The sequence below is a fragment of the Cyanistes caeruleus genome, chromosome 5, assembly GCF_971803275.1.
Source record: "Cyanistes caeruleus chromosome 5, bCyaCae1.hap1.1, whole genome shotgun sequence".
In the NCBI taxonomy this organism is placed as follows: domain Eukaryota; kingdom Metazoa; phylum Chordata; class Aves; order Passeriformes; family Paridae; genus Cyanistes; species Cyanistes caeruleus.
Genome location: NC_141705.1, coordinates 58,124,114 through 58,143,397, shown reverse-complemented (window position 1 = coordinate 58,143,397; position 19,284 = coordinate 58,124,114). Strand labels below are relative to the sequence as shown.

Sequence of the window (19,284 nt, the reverse complement as noted above, 5' to 3'; positions counted from 1 at the left end):
CAGCTAAGTGTTCCATCTGCTAGATCACATTATCTGCTGATACTCATTTTCTAATATTACTTAGCTGAGAAGTTTCTATGCTGTTCAAAAATCAGTTTTAAAAGAATTAGAAAAAAAAACCCAAACACTTTAAATAATAAACAATCCTTTTATCTGTTTAGATTACTGGAGCAGAATTTCAAGAATAGGTATTCTTTCCATGGATAGTTTGTTTACTTTGTACTGCTGTCAGTACAAAGACAACTGTAGTTGTCTTCAGCATTAAAGTTAGAATAATATTTTTCTTGGCTGTTTATAGTTATTTTAATTTTGCTATTATAATTCCGCTGATGTGTTGTAATGTAGTCAGGTCTCATGTTTTGTGTGGAGTTGCTTGTATTCAAATGTTGTTTTTTTTTTTTTTGTTTATTTGAGTGTTTGTCTTAGTCTTGGGGTTTTTTAGCTGGCATAAAAACACACCAGGTCTGACAGGCCCATCAAGGGAAATTGGTCCACCTGCCTCAATCATGTGAAGTAAAGATGTATTCCTTTCTAGCTGCTAAAAAGAGCTTTTAGCAAGCTAAAAAGAGCAGTCTGTCCAACAGAAATGCATAGCACAATTTTTTTCCCAGAATAAAGAGAGTCAGCTTCTATTTACATAATAAAACAAGAAAGCAAAAAAGCAAACTCACTATTAAATTTATATTCTACACTGTTTATCCAGTTAACCAAGGCAACAGAATGGATTCCTTCCACCACAATTATTAAATATGTTTTCCTAAAATTGATCCACCAGTTCAAAATATTGTTGCACTCTGAAACAGCAGAGTTGTGATTTAAAACAAAAGATGTAACACTGAGGAGAAATTAACACTTGCTAATTCATGCACAACAATTACCTATCTAATGAGCAATAAAAGGAGTTGCCCTTTTACCACTAATTAAAGCTTGAAGTAGCTTTATATCAGAAAAATCTCTGCTTTTCTGCCACTCCCTACTCAAGGTCATCAAATGTTACAGCCTTCTTGTAGCCTTTTTTAGGAGACTATGACATAGATTGACTGTGTGAAGCTGTAGTAATATCCTGTCCATAAACTTTGTATTTATCTTTGCTTTGATTATTTTCCTTTGGCGTTCACTGTGGTTTCAGGAAACACCCATCATTTTATACAACAGGCATACACCAGCATATCATATGTTTTGTTCCATCTTTCCTTCCTTATGTTCTTTTCAGATCACCATTCTGATTTTTACCAAAGTCATATTCTGATGTGTAGCTGATTGTGTCTCCAGGTTGCGTGTTAAGGAGAGACAGGTTAGAAATTAGTGAATTCAACTTTCAGTTTTACTGACAGTTTGTTACAGACCACTGATATCAGCTCCCACCATTTCCAGCACAGCTGTGTTGTTCAAAACATCATTAGCCATAGCAGTCTTCCAAGGAATTATCATTTTTTGTCTTGTCTAAGCACTTTTTACCTCTTTAAGTCCTGTCATGGGTTTAATAGAGAGTTTGAAAAGTTTCCTTTTAACTCCCATTTTGCTTATGACTGTCATCACGATTGGCTTGCAAGATCTTAGGGGTCTGGTGCATATGTGAGATACCTCGAGGCTGCATGCTCACTCTCCTCTCATCCATCAGCACTTCATATATATAAACAGGTTGGTTTCCAGCCAGCCATGACGCAGACCAACATTATTTATTCTACTGTAAACCAATATGATGATTATTATGGCAATCATGTATATCTCTGATGGGCATTCCTTTCTGGCACTCCTTTACAGCACAAGCTTTACCCAACAAATTATTTTAGAAAGCAGCTCTATGCTTTGTCAGTGTTACAAAGCATTTTATTCTGGGGCCATTTTTTCCTGAGGTGTTCCATCAAAAAGTTGTGAGCATGAAATTAACAAGTATTCTCCCCTGCCTTTGAAATTAATGGGTTCTTGTGAGTTCCAGAGATTTTACACTGACATATTTTAGTATTCTCCCTTCACAAATGGGTCAAATTAGCACACTTGACTATTTAATTTATGCTTAGAAATATGCACTATAAAGAATATATACTATCCACTAGCATTTATTTGCTCTGACAAAAAAAGATTAATTAGTTTGGAGAGCCATGGAGTGCCATAGATAATTGCTCATTACAGTATTTGGTACAGTCCAGCTCTTGTTACACCTCACTGACCACAGGTGATAATTGCATTGGGTTTTTTCTCTCTCATTCTCTCTCCTGATATCCCGCAGGTGCTAACATTTTCTTTGCCTCGTACTGTCATCTTCTAGCTGGAAAGCATAATTAAGCCAAAGTCAGAGAAGGTTGCTCCATATCTGTAACTAATTTGAAGTTCACAGCTTTATTTTCTTTCAAAACTGAATGAAGGCTTGCTGGTACCAATTGATTTAATAAGGTAATTAAATATCCTTATCCAATATCCTCCTTTGGAGCTCAGTCCTCATATAAAGTATTTTATACTTTTTGATACTGATACTTGCACATCCTCATGGACTTCGTTCAGCCCAAGTGCTTTACAAGTTGTGTTTTTTTCTAGCACAACTTACAGTTTAGCTCCTACGGTGTTCCATTTAGTTCCATTTACAGTGTTCCGTGCCCCCACTCCATATGTGCTCTTTTCATCTTGCTCAAAATGCTGGCCTGGCATTTTTGCACAATGCTCATTTGTTTCTGAAAAGAGTATTCACACACAGTATCCACAGCTGTAAAAGCATGGAAGAGCTGCATTCATGCTTTAAAACGGGAAAGTAAAGATGAGCAGCTTCCAAACGCTCCATAATTAGTAAACAATGCCACGGCCTGTTCCTGTCCCAGAAGTAGGACATGACCAAATGAACCCTGCCTTTTCAGAGCTGCACTCCAGGGCTCAGGACGGGGCTGTCCCCGCAGCAGGCAGCTCCACAGGGAAGGTCAGTGGAGTCACAGGCATGGAAGGGAGCAGGATACGGAATTTGAGATGGGGAGCAAAGCTCTGCGTTTTGCTCCTCGCGATCTGCTGCCGCCGAGCACAGCTGTCAGCCGAAGGTCCAAGAAAAGCTTGTTTATGACTTAAAGCCTCTGTTGTTCTCATCTGAGGTCCTCGGGATTTATCGAGACGGGAATGAAAACTACGAGTCGGGAGCGCCGTGACCGCAGGGCACTGGAGGGAGGCAGCGCCTGCTCAGCGCTGGGCGGCATTTAAGGTGGTGGTGCTTTCGTGCTGGCCCTGACCAGCACTGGCCGCCAAGGGACCGCACCGGGCATTGCTGCGGATCGCTTCCACAGCCCTGCCTCAGCACGAGCCGCACTGCCGGTTTCCAGAGGGCAGGATGCGGGCCGGGAGAGGACGGGGAAAATGAGAACACCTTATCCCAGAGGGCCGGCTGCCGCCCGGCGCCTGCGCGATGGCCGCGGCCCGGCAGCGCTATGGCGGCGGCCTGGGAGAGCGGGCCCTGACGGCCGGCCCTGGAGCCCGTGATGGATGGTCCCGGAGCAGGTGATGAATGGTCCCGGAGCAGGTGATGGCCCGGAGCAGGGGGGAGCCTCCACCTCCCCCCGCAGCCTGCCGGGGCAGCCCGTCGTAGGGCAGTGCCTGGAGCCCTGGCCCGGCCCAAATGCGAGCGGCGGGGCCTGTCCGGCTCTGCGCGTCCCGGGGCGCGCTTGAGTGGCCGAACTTTGTTCTGCGTTTTGTTGCTTATTTTACTTTATTTTTAAGAAAACAGAAAAAAAAAAAAAAAAAGGTCTAGTCGTGATGGTGTTGTGTTTCTTGCAGTCCTTCTCCAGGAAACCTTCGTGTTCTTCAGCTTTGGGACCCATCTCTACATACTATAGCCCTGCTCACCTGAGTACCTTTGAAAGTTACAGGCGTAACGCAGGCAGGTATAAAAATGTGCATATTCGTTCTGGTCACTCTTTTTAATGTTTTCTTGAAGGAAAAAATAGCCGTGGTACCTTGTCTAAAATAAACTATGAACTCATTAGCTCTGTGTTCTGTGAGGCTTTGATTTATGAAGATGCTGTTGTGCAAGCAGAAGAAATTTAACCTGCAGATTTTGTGGTTGATTGTGAAATTTATTGAATGCATGAACTTCCAGTGTGTAAAACTGTTTGGTCAGAGATGTGCTAAAATGTCTGTTACAAAAATGATTTTTACAAAGTCAGAAATGTAATGTATTTCCAGGACCTGGTTTAATCTAGATGTGGTGCACACTTGATTTTTGAATGGTGAACACTCAGAGCTGATGGAATTGTCAGCAGCGTGAAGATTAGATGGTTTTAAATCTTTAGGGCTTGGTGGGAGGAGAGATGTCTTTACTAAATGCCAGTGAAAACTGAAATGTTTTTTGATCTGTCAACTTCGTGTACAAACATTCTGGCCTACAGTATGTGTGACTTTTTTTTCTTTTTTCTTTTTTCTTTTTTTTTTTTTTTTAGAAGAAGTGAGTATTTAGATCCTTCAGAATGCCCAACTCCAATGCCAAACTTCATTCTAACCACAGGGGTGGCCGAGAAGCCAGCAGACGGGAATTGGTTTCCAGGTCTTTACAGAGTGCTCAGCATTGCCTCGAGAACCAGGATTTTGGAACTGCATATGCTCACTATCTCTTGGTACTAAATCTAGCTCCTGAGTTAAAAACTACTGTCAAAGTAAGTGCTCTCCAAATTGCTTGCAACTGTATTTATTGTAATTCTCTTGAGGTCTTTGTCACATGTTTTGTACTTGTGATTTGTTGCATATAACTGACTTCTGTTTTTATTGAAGACAATTGGGAAAATCAGTAATAATTGGGATGGCAAATGACTTCTTTAAGGAGCTCTGTATGAAGGGAGTTCATAGAATCTTCTTTTAGTCTCTGTGTGTCAATGGCATTTAATAAAAACAGAGCCTTGTTAGTATTGGAGCATGCATTAATATACGCACAGGCTCTCAGTAAACACTGCTGGGTGCTCATCCTCGTGTGTGGCTGTCCAGGTCTATGTCAGGACACCTCCAGACATTTTCAGGGCTTCAGTTCCCTACTCCCAGCACCTCAGTGGTCTATGCTTTATTTTCTAGGAAACATTTCAGTTTACTCTCTTTAAATGGGCAGAAGAACTGGATTCTCTGGCACGGATTCAAGATCTGTTTAACTGCTATGAACAAGCACTTGAACTGTATCCCAATGATGAAGTGATCTGTAACAGTATGGGAGAACATCTCTTCAGGTTTGTAGTGATGTATATCCAGTTTTTGTAAGGGTCATGTTGTAAATACAAACACATTTACATCTGTTTGTTTTCAATAGCTTTAAAAGAGTAGCCAGTGCTAAAATAAATGTTGTTAATCACAGAAGAAGTGGGGGAAAAAAGCACCACCATGTTTTGTTGTTGTTCAGGTCTTCTAAGGCTGGAATTTTAAGACTGAAATCGTAGATCATAATCCAGGTGGTTTTAGTTAGGTTTCCTTTTTGTTATTTCTTTGTTTTAAAGGAACACCTGTCTGAGCATTGAGCATTAAAATGTATACAAATATTTGATAGATTGAGGGCTTTTTTCAGTGCTGTCTGATTTGAAATTATGCTGTAGGTATCAAAACTTGATTCAGATTCACTATTTAGTTTCTTTTTGGTTTCTTTTAATTTCATTTTTCAAAATTGGCACTTAATGCAAAAGCTGACAACTCAAAATTCAGTGGTTTTGTAGGATGTTGCAGTTAAATAGAGTACCAGCAGTTTTATAGCATTCTCATGAGTTTATAACATTCTCTTGAGTTGAATATCTGTGAGAATGGATTGCAGAGCTGCTGCTGTCATATTGTTGCAGTGAGTTCTCGTAAATGAAACCTGTTTTACTTTGTCAAAGGATGCAGTACTGTATGAAGGTTAGCACACACGGTGGTGTTTCTGAACTGGCTTTGTATTTTACAGTGGCTTGATGTAAAGCTATAAATCATTGTTTTTCATAAAGGAATGCCACTTTTTCTAAAGATAATTTTTCTAGCTAAGGCAAAATATTTCTGTTATCTTTTAGCTAACTTCAGACTTCTTTACAGACCCTCAGATGTTCACAGCTGCATGCATACTTTCCATTTGTTTGTCATTTTTGCTCTTAGAATGGGCTTCAGAGACGAAGCAGCTGGGTATTTTCATAAAGCAGTGAAGCTCAACCCCGACTTTGCCGATGCCAAGGAGAATTTTTACCGCGTTGCAAACTGGCTGGTGGAGCGCTGGCACTTCATCATGCTCAACGATGCCAAGAGGAACTTCACCTATCTCAGGGCCATTGAGAACGCCGTGCACTCAGGGAGCAAATCTGTCCTGGATATCGGAACGGGAACAGGAATTTTGAGGTACGCCACAATGCACGTTTCACGTGAATTTAGTAGAAAAGTAGTGGTTGCCTGACAAAATTTGGCTGAGAATGGAAAAAATAACTACTTTGATCCTTTCATGGAGACAGAACTTGAGAAAGCAAGCAAAGCTTTCAGAAGCCAGTGAGTCTGGAGATTAGTGTCTAGTAGTATTTTTTGAACCTTTTTTCATTATTTGTTGTAGATGCTTTTTGTGTCAATAAGTGCTGTTCAAATTTAATTACTCATGTGGGTTTTGAAGTTGTAATGTTATTTATCCTGTCTTTAAATATTGACTGTAAAGAGTAGATTCAACAGAGCTGAGGGAGTGTCCTTATGCTAACTGTGGTGGTTTTTTTGCTGATAACATATCAAGAGGATATCAACTTGTGCAATATCAGTGTTCACACAAGAGATACCAGTTAATTTCAGGGTCATTTTTAGACTTGAAGCAGATGTGGAGGAGGGGAAAACCCCTGATTCTTGTTTTTCAGTATGTTTGCAAAAAAGGCGGGAGCATCTTTTGTCTATGCCTGCGAATTATCCAAAACCATGTATGAACTTGCCCGTGATGTGGTGGCAGCAAATAATATGGAAAGAGAGATCAAACTTCTGCATTTGAAGTCACTTGATATAGAAATTCCAAAGGACATACCTGAAAGGTATGTTGTTGCTTTCTCTTCTGATGGTATTTTGAGTTTGCTGTTAAGTTCTAGAAAATAGGAAATGTCTTGTGACCCAAACAGGAAATAACATTGCTGTGATATTGCTCATAATGTGGAAAGGTTCTCTGTATCTTTTATGTGTTTAAAGAGCAAAAATGACAACATATTCTTCAAATCATCCTAATTTCTGTGGTAGATGAACAATGTCGTAAATTAAAGAGTTTAATTCTTTGATGGTGGGAGCTTTGGGGCATACTGCAGCAATGGGGAAAAAAAATTAGATTACTATGTCATAAAAGTAATTTTAACATGCTTTTATACTTTTAAGATCTTGTGGCTCACTTCTGCAGCCTTTGAATAGGATGGAGTTACTGGCATTTAATAAAGTTTTGGTGATGGTACAAGCTTGTGATCTGAAATGATGAAGCTCTTGGTTTAGGCCAATCAAGCCTTGCCTAATTGTGTCAGCTGAGCTACTGTAACATATCTAACCCTTTAATGTATATAATGAGTTACTAGATGTCAACTATTAATAAATAAATTACTGCTGTTCTGGAAATGTCACCTCTTATTATGCTGTATGTTTTTTGGTTTAATTCCAGAGGACTTAAGATTTTAGGGTTGTTAGTCTGTGTAGGAATTTTATTGTGCTTTGATTATAGTTTTGGAGGTTTTAATTTCCTTTCATACACATGCACGAGTACATGCTATTGCACAAAATATATATTCTGCAGTATCATTGGCTGTGTGCCCAGGCTGAAACATCTTCCTGTTTTGGCTAGATTCTTCCCACACAATTTATTTATAAATGCTGAGGAAGAAGCTTTACAGTAAATTCTTGCTCAATATTTGCTCTCTTTTATCTCTATCTTCAATTACTTCTAACAACAATTCAAAACACATAATTTTTTGGAAGAATTAAATTGCTCACATGCACTGAAACTCCAGAATGTTGTTAAAAGTTTTGCTCTGAGCTCATATTGGTATGGTGGGTTTTTTATTTTAAAAGAATGATTGATTGTTGACAGGAGTGTTTGTTGTACATCATATTTTTCTTGTCTAGAGTTTCCTTGGTTGTCACAGAAACAGTTGATGCTGGCTTATTTGGAGAAGGAATTGTGGAGAGCTTGATACATGCTTGGGAACATCTGCTTTTACAACCAAAGGTACGTGACATGGGTACCTGTGCATGTGCACATATTCCAGGCATATGGGAATGAGAAACAGTTGTCTTGAAAATATTTCATACCTTTCGGTATGCTAAAAATGAGCAATCTGGGCTTGCTCCATGAATTTGATTTTGGTGAGAGGCATTGAGGCAGAACATACATTGTACTTCTGTGAGCTCTGTGTTCTGAGTAAACAGGTATTTGCAAAGCACGTTTCCCTGATGTAACCTTCCTTCATCTCAGATGGTTCACTCTTAATCACGGTTCATTCATTTATTTAAAATCTTTCTTGTCCCCTATCTTTATACATAGCATCAAGTAAACCCAAAGATTTTGTGTGGATTTTAAATGCACAGTCAGTCTAAGCAGAAAATGCTGAATTATGGTAGAATTATTTCTCACTGTAACATTTGGGAACACTCAATTATACTTTGGTGAATAAATAAATGTATTTTTGCTGATTTGAACCTTTTTGGAAGAATGAGCAATTCCATTGGGTTTCAGATTTTACTCAATATTTTGTGGTTTTGCTAGTACATTAAGCAATATGTATGACAAGCAATATATGACAAGGAGTCTTACATAGCCCAATCTCTGTTAAGCTAATATTCTTCCTAATAGAAGGACTTCTCTTTATTTTGTCCTTGCCTTGATTCCAACTCACTTAAAAAAAAGTTTTAGTGGGCTGAAACCCTTTGTGTTATACTGAATTGAAACTGATGACCTCTAGTGTTAAGGAATGATCCATAACAGAAAAGTCATCGCATGTTTCACTATACTCGTGTTTTTCAATCTGCGCTTCGTTAGAGTTACACGGAGGAAGTAATAGACTGAAGAGTGAAGGTGATGCCTGGTCACATTGAAACACTGTATTTAAAAGACTCCCTTAATGGTCAACAGAATGCCAAAGGCTGGTGACTGTACCAGTCACTAAGAACTTGGTGATGTTTTGACTGTCACTTGAATGGCTCACTAATATGTAACTTAGGCTTTTCAGTAATGGTAGAAATAGGCCACAGTCTCATTGCATGTTGTTGTTCATGTTTTCACAGCCTAAAAACCAAGACAATAGTGCTGGAGACTATGGCAGAGTTATTCCTGCAAGTGCTACAATATTTGGGGTGGCAGTGGAATGCAAGGAGATACGTAGACATCACAGGTGTGTTTAAACTCTAGCACAGCTTGAACTCACATTTTTTATTTGGGAAGAGAGACTGGTTGTTTTTATAGACCATTGTTCATTTACTTTGCTCTTTATTTTTTGAATGGCTGATTATCTGTTTAACTAAAAAGATTCCTGCTCTCACCATCCACACCCCTTTCCCAGGCTTTTTTTTTTTTTACCAGCTCCCTACCCCTTCAGATTTTCTGGACCCATTATTCATACAGTTATGCTGAAACACCTGCCTTGAACACATGCTAAAGTTATTTAATTTCTTCATAGTAAAATTTTGTCTCAATTTCTGAATTGGAGATTCTTGGATTAACACTTGGCCTTTATCCTCTTTATCCTCTTTAACCATTTTACCCTCTTTATAATCTGTTCTATACCTCACTTCTGGATCTAACCCTGGATCCTGTAAAGCCTTAGTGTTGATGACTTCAGCTGTCCCTACCTATCTGAATGTCCTTTGCCTAGTTCTGAACTGGCATACAGTAGGGTTTCTTTGCTGAGACCAGTTCTGACTGTGTATCAATTACTTTCATATTTATTCTAATCTTTTAGAACAGTATCGTTGTATGGAGACAGTCTCTGAAAGGTTTGGACTTGATGTATTTTGTTTAGGATTAATATTGTTGTAGATTAGAGAAAATGCTAACTTCTAGAGGAGCTCCAGCACACTGGAAGAAGAGCAGCCAGGCTGCATCAGTGATTTCTCTAGTGCAGTAGACTTAGAAAGTGGTCAGAAAGAGAAGGAAATTCTCATGATAGATGGTCTCAGAATAATTTCTTTTATAAGTTAATTATTCATCAATTAGAAGAGGTTTTGCCTTGAAACAAAATTTAAATAGAATGAAAGTTAATTTGCTGTTAACTTTGGATTGTTGAATTGACATTCCATTTTAATAGCTTAAGGTCAGGTGATTAGCAGGACTGAAGTGACTGTCACAAATTAATTATATGCTGTAGAGAAAAAAAATGTCACTTTTAAATTTCTTGCCTTTATAGTTTGAGATCCCCTTTTGCTCCAGTAAAAATATTTAAGACTATTTTAACAAGTCCTGTTTTTATGTAAAACACTTCCCTGTTCTCAGATTTCAACTATGCAGATCTCTTTGAAATATTTTGATGTTCATGCCTTCACATTTCCTTAAGTGTTTTCACATCAATGGGAAAGCTTTGGGGTTTGGATGTTTTTTTCTGAGCAGGAGGCTTCATGAAATAGCAGTGTGGAAGTATCTTTTTTCTCATTATTTTTATATCATCTAGTACAGCATCTGCCTTGACCACTTAATATAACTTTTGTTTGAGCTTTTACTTATGCTTTAATTTTTTTTTAATTGGTTAGAAGTAGACATAGAGCCCAGAATTGAAAGAATATGTGATTTTTTTTCCCAAAGTGCCTTTAAAAGTGTGTTTAATTTATCATCAAACACTGATTTATCTTGCTGAGAGAAACCCCTTTCAGGCCAATTGTTGATAATCTTGCATATCACAGCCATCTCTCTGTGTCTGATCTTCTGCCTTGTATTCTCTCCCATTCTTTCAGCAATTTTAAGTTATGCTTCATTGCTTGTGCTCTGATTGGTATTGGTGTTTTTTTCCTAGGATGTAGTGAAATTCTTAACATGTATTGGGTTTTTTCTTAGTTTCTGGAGACAGCATTCAGTTCTGATTCTTGCAAGCGAGGCACATTTTCTGTGCTTTAGAGCTGCTCTGAACATGACAACCCACAGAATTATTTTGGTGTTTTTTTAACTTCTCTATTCTAACACACTGTGCATTTAAAAATAATTAGTCAACCTAGGGAGAATTTCCTTTAGGTTTTTGGTCAAATTACGTGGAATTTAATTTCTCCTCTGTTTGCTTTTACTCCCAGAGTGGGAATGCAAGAAATTGCTGGTGTGTGCTTGTCAAATTCAGTGCAGTTCTTCAGTCCCACGTATGCTGCTGCTGGCTCAGAGGAAACTGTGGAGCCCTACACCACAGAGAAGCTCAGTCGTATTCCTGGGGGTTACAGAGCCCTCACAGAACCCTGTCAGGTCATGACAGTAGATTTCAACGATCTGCAGGTAATGATTTTTCTTACACTCTTCTTAAGTAATCTTTTTATGATAGTGAAAGTCCCATATCTATCTTGGTTTTGGGTTCAGCTTCAAAACAGTTCACAGGTGCAATGATGGCAGGGTTGCACTGAAATCCTCTGGTGGTTTTGATGCTTGTCTGGTTGTGTGGTGATGTGATTCCTCAGATGACAGTGCAATTTTTTTGAAGGTGAAGTTTTTTTGTTTATGACATATAACATTTTGTTTCCCATAGCTTAGGGAACTTTATAAACTACCTCACCATAAGATCAAACAGCTACAGGCCTCAGTACAGGGAGGCAAAAGTGGGATGCAAGAGATCCATCCTAAATGATTTATGCATTTGTGGAGCTGACTTAGTTTATTCCTCCAAAGTCAGTCTTCACGAAGCTCTTGAAGACAGTATTTTCCATCTGACATAAAAATATGAATGTTAGTGGGTAAATGTAAAAGAGGAGATGAAGAAATTATTCGACCATTTGGTTCCACACTTCAGCTCTTTTGTGTCTTGGGGTAGTTCTGTAATAGAGCATTCTAAAATCTAGTCACATAATTTTGTGTATTTAGCACAAAATGCATTTGTATGTGTGTGCTAAGTATGCCTGAACTGGAAGGCAAAGAGCTCAGCCCCTGCAGCTGAGCTTGCTAAAAAGATGATACATCTGATCTCTGGTGTACTTCTTGCTCATTGACCTGTGGTGAGGAGCTAGCATTGAGTCAGAGCTTAAAATAGATTCTGTTATATAAATGAAATTATTCTTGGCTGCTGCTTGGCCAGGAGTTGCAGTTTCTGAATCAATAGCTTTTCCTAGTTGGCTTGTCTGACATCCTGAGATGAGAAATGAAATAAGACAAGGCTCTTCAGTATACTATTGGGAGCAATCTCCGTGACCTAATGTTGCTTCTGCTTCCAGCATCAATAAGAAACTATTGCTCTCATCTGAGAGATGTCTGTTCTTAAGCATCTGCCTGCTGGCAAACATGTAACAATAATTTTGAAGAGTAAAGAACAGTGTTATTCTTTAAGTCATGTTTCGGAAGTGCTCCTTTGAAGTTTCAGTTAGACTAATGGAGCGCTCCTGTCATGAAATGTTAAGATACTTAAGGAAAAAGGAAGAAATGCCACTGTTATGAATCACTGATGTGTTTGGGAATCCTTGGTTACTGTTTGTTGTTACTTTGTCACTGGGCAAATGCGGCAGTTCCAGACACTGGTTGGAAGGTTACTTCCAGCATGGATTTTTTTTTGTTTGTTTGTTTTTGTTTTGTAGCTTTTTTTTTATGTTATGTTATGGCCACATCTGGATGTTCAATCAATGTAGAATGAGAATTTTCTCTAAAAATGAGAAAAAATTGTCTTTGTTCCTACTGTAAGAAGAAAAAATTCTCCTAAACTTAGAAACAGTAGCAGAATTACCGACTAAGAGCAGAAATTCAGATAAGAAATCAATTAGAACTAGTAAGGTAATTTCCAAGACCTATTTTCTAAACTCCTGTTTCAAAGAACTAGAGGGATGTTGCATTTATTCTGCTTGTGCTGATTATACAGACCTAAACTGGCAGAACTGAGAAGGCTTAAAATACAGTACAGCAGCGTTTCTCAAATTGTGTTGTAGGAGGCTCCAAAGACATCAGTACAGATCACAGCAATAATAAGTCAAAATTCACAAATAATAATAATTTCAAAAAAGAAGCTGCTTTATGGTGATTACTTTATTACTGCTGTTATTAGCAGCAGCAGCTCAGTCCCTCCCAGGCAGGGGAATGAGGTGTGGCTCTAATTATATTTGCACACAGCCAGGTGCTACTTTTATGTTTGCTGGCAGCAAATCAGTGCCACTGGCAGGGGAAGTGTTTACCTCTGTAGCCAGTAATTAAAGCTCAGTCTCACTTTCAGGCCCTAAAGGAACTGTGCTTTTGCCAACAGTTACAGATTTTGGCTCTTCCTAATCATTCATGATGGAATATGTGAGAAATGGTGGATCAAGACATAGGAAACTCCATAACTGCATTCTTTCTGTAGATCTTCCTTCTGTTTATAGGTCTTTTTCATTCAGAGGACACATGTGGCTTGAATAATTTTGGTGTTTTACTGCCTATTCCTGTTCCATTTCTTTATTTCCTTTGCTCTTTCTTTAGCAAAGATACTTGATAAATTGCCATCCTGATGTGCTATGGCTGTTTAAATCTGTAATTGGCATAAATAATAGAAGAAGGTTTATGAAGTCTCAAATGTGAGGAATAAATATGGGTTAAGTAGCATGGAAGTGAGCAGGGAAAGCTGAAATAAGCCTTCAAATGGGTTTTTAAGTGATAGCAATGTAACACTGCAGTTATTAGAACCCACTGGATGAGAACCTTGGGCCTGCTGCTTTTGAGGAATAATCAAGAAGAATACTTCTAGTATCAAATGCACTTCTCTACCTGTTCAGCTTCCCAGAAACCAAAAACCAGATACATGATTGTGCTCTTGCAGTCTTACTTGAAGGGGCTTGATGCCAGCAAAGCTTCAACTAACTATTCTTCACTAGCTGAGGAGGTACCAAAAAGATGACTGGCAGCAAAGCATTTCTATCGGAGAACAGTGAGTTCTTACAATGAACTTTGTTATCATCCTGTAATTTTAACTTGCCCATTGTTCAGCCATCTCAGTTGTGAGAAGAGGGATAGACAAGCTCTTAGAGAAGGCAGAATGAAGAAGGAAGAACGAGAAACCCAGCATGTGACAGCTACTCCTGTCCTCAGAGCAGATCAGGAAGTTGATAAATGTTTTACTATTACTAAGCAGAATAGATGTTTCTGAGAGAATCTTTGGTCCCTTGTGCTTGACCTGTTGTTAATTGGTTTATGCTGGAACTAAAACTTATGTGCTGGTCCTTTTGTGCTTGTGAATGTTGGTAGCAGAAGGTAATTCCTGAAAAAAATAAACATGGAAAAAGACTTAATTCATATTCAAAACTTTTTAGGAGTATTGGAGAATTTATAAATTATGCCTTTTGGATAGACCTTAAGGTCTTCCCAGTAGTGAGACTGTACATGCCTGAGCTTTTACACAAGGCCTACACAGTCCAGATAGCAGATAAAACACCCTCAAAGGTGTTTGACTTCCTGTTTTTATAATGACTCTGCAGGCCTATATTTGAGCAAATTCACAGTACACAGTATTTCTAGAACTGAGCATAGGTTTTAAGTAAAACATGTCCCTGAGCATTGGCTTGAGCCCAGACAAAAACCTGGATCTGTTTTTATTCCTTCTCATAAGGCAAGCCCTGCCAGTCTGAAGTCTTTCTTGCAGTTTTCAGTGGGTTTAAATGTGTGTGCTCTTAGTTGTAGGCGTGATTCCTTCTCATAGATACAGCTTATCCATATTGGAAATGGCTCTTGTCATGTGGGAAGACAGTTCCTATGCTCGTGAGTACTAATGATTATTGTAGAGGCTCGGTAACTTCAAGTTTCTGTTGGATGCCCTCATGGATTGGTGCAGAAGTTTTGGATTATTTAGTTTAATTAAACCAAATTTTATTTATGGAAATAAACTCCCCCACTTTTTTTTTTTTCTTTTTCTGCTTTGGTCAGGAGCTGAAAAGCCTGGCAGCTAGAAAGCCCTGGAAGCTCAGCCTTCCAGTCACTGAAGGAGGAGTACTGGATGCTGTTGTGGTGTGGTTTGTACTGCAGCTTGATGATGAGCACTCTCTATCTACAAGTCCCAGTGAGGAAAGTTGCTGGGAACAGGCAGTGTATCCTGTGCAGGGTCTCCTTGGTATGTCCTGTTGGTTTGCTTGTTGTGGTACATTAACTTGGTTTCATTTTGGTGTTTTGGTTTTTTTTTTCATTTTGATAAATTTGTTTATCTCAGAGACTAACTAGGAAGTCTAAATAGAAGTTCAACAGCAATGAACAGAAACAGGTTCCTGATTGTGTTTCTGGTCTGTAGAGCCCAGTCCCTGCATCAGGGCTTGTTTGTGGGACTTTGCTGTTAAGCAGATGAAATTTGGGAGAATACTTTTCATTAAGTTGGGTTATTTACTGTACTGAATTCAATACACCGTGGAACATCTCCAAAAAGTGGGGCTACTGACCGGATCACTTAGTGAACATCTGACTTAGGAGAGGGAGGGGGACAAGGTGAGGTACGAATTGCTAGCTGCTACTGCCACAAAACCAGAACTAAACATTTCTACCCCATGTGGGATTCATCTTGGATACTCTCCACATACAGGCATTGGCAGTGTTTTTAACAGTGTCCACTCTGTATTATTCACCCATCTTTTATTTTCCTGTTTCCTAGAATTTTAGAATATCTCAAGCTGGAAGACACCCATAAGGATCATAGAGTCCAGCTTCCTGCTTTTTGCAGGACTACCTAAAATTAAATCACCTGAGAGCATTATCCAGGTGCTCTTTGCACTCTGGCAGGCTTGGTACTGTGACTACTATCCTGAGGACCTGTTCCAGTGACTGATAATTCTGTGCATGAGGAACCTTTTCTGAATGTCCCATCTGAACTTCCCTGATGCAGCTTCATTCCATTTTCTCACGTGGTGTCTCTCAGAGAGATCAGCACCTTCCCCTCCACTGCCACCCTTGAGGGGGTTCCAGACTGTGATGAGATTTTCCCTCAGCCTGCTCTTCTCCAGGTTAAACAAAACAGGCTGGAGTGTTAGAACTTCATAAGTCTTGCCCCTGAGGCCTTTCTCTATCTTGGTCATCGTGCTCTGCATGCACTCTTATGGTTTGATGGCCTCATATTGTGGCACAGATATGAACAAATGAGATAATGGGATGGGTTGGTTGGTTTGTTTCCTTGTTTCAAGCACTGTAAGGCTCTTCAGTGATGTGTCTGTAAAGTAACTGACATGACTTTTTATATGCTCTTTTGCTAAGACTATTCTGTGAAGACTGGAGATACTGTGGTGATGGAAGTTTGCTGCCAAGACTGCTACTTGAAGATTCAGAAGATTTCTTCTTTGCCTTCAGAGTGTGGGATGGATTTCAGTGACAGAGACGACACGCTGAGTTTGGGCAATGAGGCTGAATTATGTAATGCTCTGGCTGGACTTCAGACAAGCACCAAACAGGATGGCAGCACTCCAGTGTGTGTGCTGGAATCCACAGAAATAGCCCTGCTGAATGACATAGCCTATCACGAATGCTTTAAAGCTGCCATGAGCAAAGTGCTGCTGTCATTAAATCCAAGTAAGGACTTGCACTCCATGGACATTGATGGACATGGCAGCAGGATGAACCTCCAAGAGCATCAAAACAAGGGCTCTATAGATGTGGATCCTGATGCTTTGTACATTTTAGATGTTTCTGAAGGCTTCTCTATCCTGCCAATTATAGCTGGCAAGCTTGGACCGGTTAGAGCCTACAGTTCTGTTGAGAAAGAACAGCATCAGGCAGCACTAAATGTCATTGCAGAAGCAAACAATTTCCCTAAGGAAACATTAGAGTTTTGGCTCAGCCACTTAGAAGAAGAAAGTGTAGTGCTACAGAGACCCAAATCAGACAAATTATGGAGTATTATTATTTTGGATGTTATAGAGACATCAGGTTTAATCCAGCAGGAAGTGATGGAAAAGGCTGCAATATCCAGGTATGGTTTAAAAGGACAAAAATATTCCTAGGAATCTGTAATTACTTGAAAAATTTTAAGACTATTCCTCATAACTGTCTAATTACTGTTATGTTGCATCTGTAGAAGAAGGTTTTTGCCTTGGATTGAACCTCCCAGTGTTTCTGGCATGACCATTGTATACATTATATTTTTTAAAAAAGCATTAAGATTTCATCATCTCAGATTCCTTTATCTTTTTTTTAATGCAAGAATATGAATGAATGATCATATTCCTTGGTCTGTCAGAAGTTTTCAGGATAGCAAAGAATAACCAAGGTAGCTTTTAATGCAAGGTTAAAAAAGCCCAGATTCGTGTACATGTCAAATGGTTGTCGGAACAAACTGGTCCTGCTAAAAGACAAACACGTAGTGTTAGAACAGCCAGGGAGGCAGCAGCAAAGCTGCTGTTCCTCACAGCAACTTCCAGGAGCTGGAAGGCAGAGGAGGAGAAGTAAAATAATGGAAATGGGTAACTAAGTGTGAAATGGATTTATCCCTTTTGTGGGCCTAGGGAAACCTTACAGTTAACCTTTGTGTTCAGTGATGGCACGTTATGCTTAGGAGCACTTGACAGAGGAAAAACCACCGTGCCTCTCTTAAATGTAGTTACTGTACTTTGATTATTGTTGATTGATCAGTTTTACAGGTGAAACCCCTCTCATTTTACAGGTGTTTACTCCACAGTGGAGGGAAGATTTTCCCACAGTATGTGTTGGTATATGGAATGCTTGTAGAATCGGAGTCTCTGCTGCTGGAGAGTGCTGTTCAAGGAACAGAACCAACCCTGGGGTTTAATATAGCCCCTTTCATCAACCAGTTCAAGGTAGGAAGCTGGTGGATGGCTTCCAGGCATGGTTTCAAAGCTGCAGCTGTTTAGATTTGGCGTGAACTGTAAAAAAACACTGTTGAAATTAGCAAGAGAGGTTTTTGTGACCACACAGGGACCTAAACTTAACTAAAATGGGTGATGTTTGTTTTAGAACTGGCTTCAAAGTTTTGTTCCAGTTACTGTACAGAGGAGTGCCTGTGCTATTACTGTTCCCAGGCAATTATATTCCAATGTTTTTAAAGGGATTAGAGGGCTATATTTTGCATTTTTGTGTATCTCTGACAGCCATTCCAGTAATTCTTGGCAACTTTTGTGTTACAATTTAAGTTTTCTACCTTTTCCCTTTGTAATGGCTGCTGCTGTCTGAAGTTCTGGTCTGTACTTTCAGGTACCTGTTCGTGTGTATTTGGATCTTTCCACATTACCCTGTGTACCCTTGAGCAAGCCAGCAGAGCTCTTAAGGCTGGATCTCATGAACCCTCTGCTGAACAGCCCCAGCAGAGAAGTCAAGGTGAGTTCTGGGGCCCAAAGTGCATTTAACTACTCTTCTTCAGTGCTGCTTATTTGCTCCTGTGGGTTAAACATTTCAATACAAGATTTACTTATCTGCAGCTGTCCCTGAAAAGGATTGAAATAGTTTGAACTACTTCCTTTTGAAAGAACAAAGTAGTGTAACTGATTATTATTTCAAATATTTTTAGATACAAATTTGTAAGTCTGGCCGGGTCACTGCCATTCCCTTCTGGTATCACATCCATCTAGATGAAGACCATAGCTTGAACACATCAGATGAGTCCTCACACTGGAAACAAGCTGCAGTTGTTCTGGATGAGCCCATCCCAGTTCAGGTTGGAGATGAACTTGTACTTGATGTCCAACACCATAAAAGTAATATCAGCATTACAGTTAAAAGGTGAAGAATGTCCTGTGTGAAGTGATTTGTGCTCAATTACCTATGCATAAATGAACTGTTCAGAACAACACTGCTGTTACTTCGTATTAAAGTCTAAATTTTATTTACTGATCAAAAAGGCTGATTTGTTGCTTTAATAATAAATACTTATGTTCCACTTGTGGACTAAAATTTGCAGTGTAAGGGTATCTTACCAAGCAATTAGAGGAGGTATTGTCTTCACTGCAGATCAAACCTGACAGCTGGCTCTGTCCTAGTTTAGGGCAAATTAGGGAGAGAACCTCTAAATGGGGTTCCCCCAGGAAAGCAAAATTCAAATGACCTCTCTCTCCAACTGGTTTGGGAAAAAGAGATTTCTTTGAAGAGAAGTGGAAAAAACTGTTTCTTTAACAGAAATTGAATAATATTATGCAATAAAACTTCTCACTGTTTGATGGGATGGCAAATCCAGGAAGAAAAGTCCTTTTCATGTGGTGTAGCTCAGCTCGCTCAGGTTCTTATCAGTCCCTCCAGCGCTGGAAAAGTGCCGAGGCCCAGGC

The 19,284-nt window shown here is 39.4% G+C and overlaps 1 protein-coding gene and 1 long non-coding RNA gene across 9 annotated transcripts; one reads left to right on the top strand and one right to left on the bottom strand.

Moving 5' to 3' along the window:
• Nucleotides 1-678: 678 nt before the first annotated feature.
• Nucleotides 679-3,370, bottom strand: LOC111928845 (uncharacterized). Its single transcript, XR_002864338.2, has 2 exons — nucleotides 2,546-3,370; nucleotides 679-2,269 (listed from the first exon to the last, which is right to left on the bottom strand). It is a non-coding gene; the product is annotated as an uncharacterized LOC111928845 (long non-coding RNA).
• PRMT9 (protein arginine methyltransferase 9) lies at nucleotides 2,994-18,863 on the top strand. 8 transcript variants are annotated; one of them, XM_086889401.1, is made up of 14 exons: nucleotides 2,994-3,496; nucleotides 3,751-3,853; nucleotides 4,413-4,625; nucleotides 5,035-5,183; nucleotides 6,070-6,306; nucleotides 6,801-6,968; nucleotides 8,035-8,137; nucleotides 9,193-9,299; nucleotides 11,182-11,374; nucleotides 14,963-15,146; nucleotides 16,271-16,982; nucleotides 17,673-17,826; nucleotides 18,221-18,343; nucleotides 18,534-18,863. In XM_086889401.1, the coding sequence occupies exons 3-14, from the start codon at nucleotides 4,440-4,442 to the stop codon at nucleotides 18,747-18,749; spliced, it is 2,532 nt and encodes an 843-aa protein (XP_086745527.1). In that variant the 5' UTR covers nucleotides 2,994-3,496; nucleotides 3,751-3,853; nucleotides 4,413-4,439; the 3' UTR covers nucleotides 18,750-18,863. The 8 variants fall into 8 exon arrangements, with proteins under 8 accessions (XP_086745527.1, XP_023782065.2, XP_023782064.2 ...); XM_023926297.2 differs by having other exon boundaries at nucleotides 3,000-3,474; XM_023926296.2 differs by having other exon boundaries at nucleotides 3,138-3,474; nucleotides 3,751-3,857; nucleotides 4,416-4,625.
• Nucleotides 18,864-19,284: the final 421 nt, after the last annotated feature.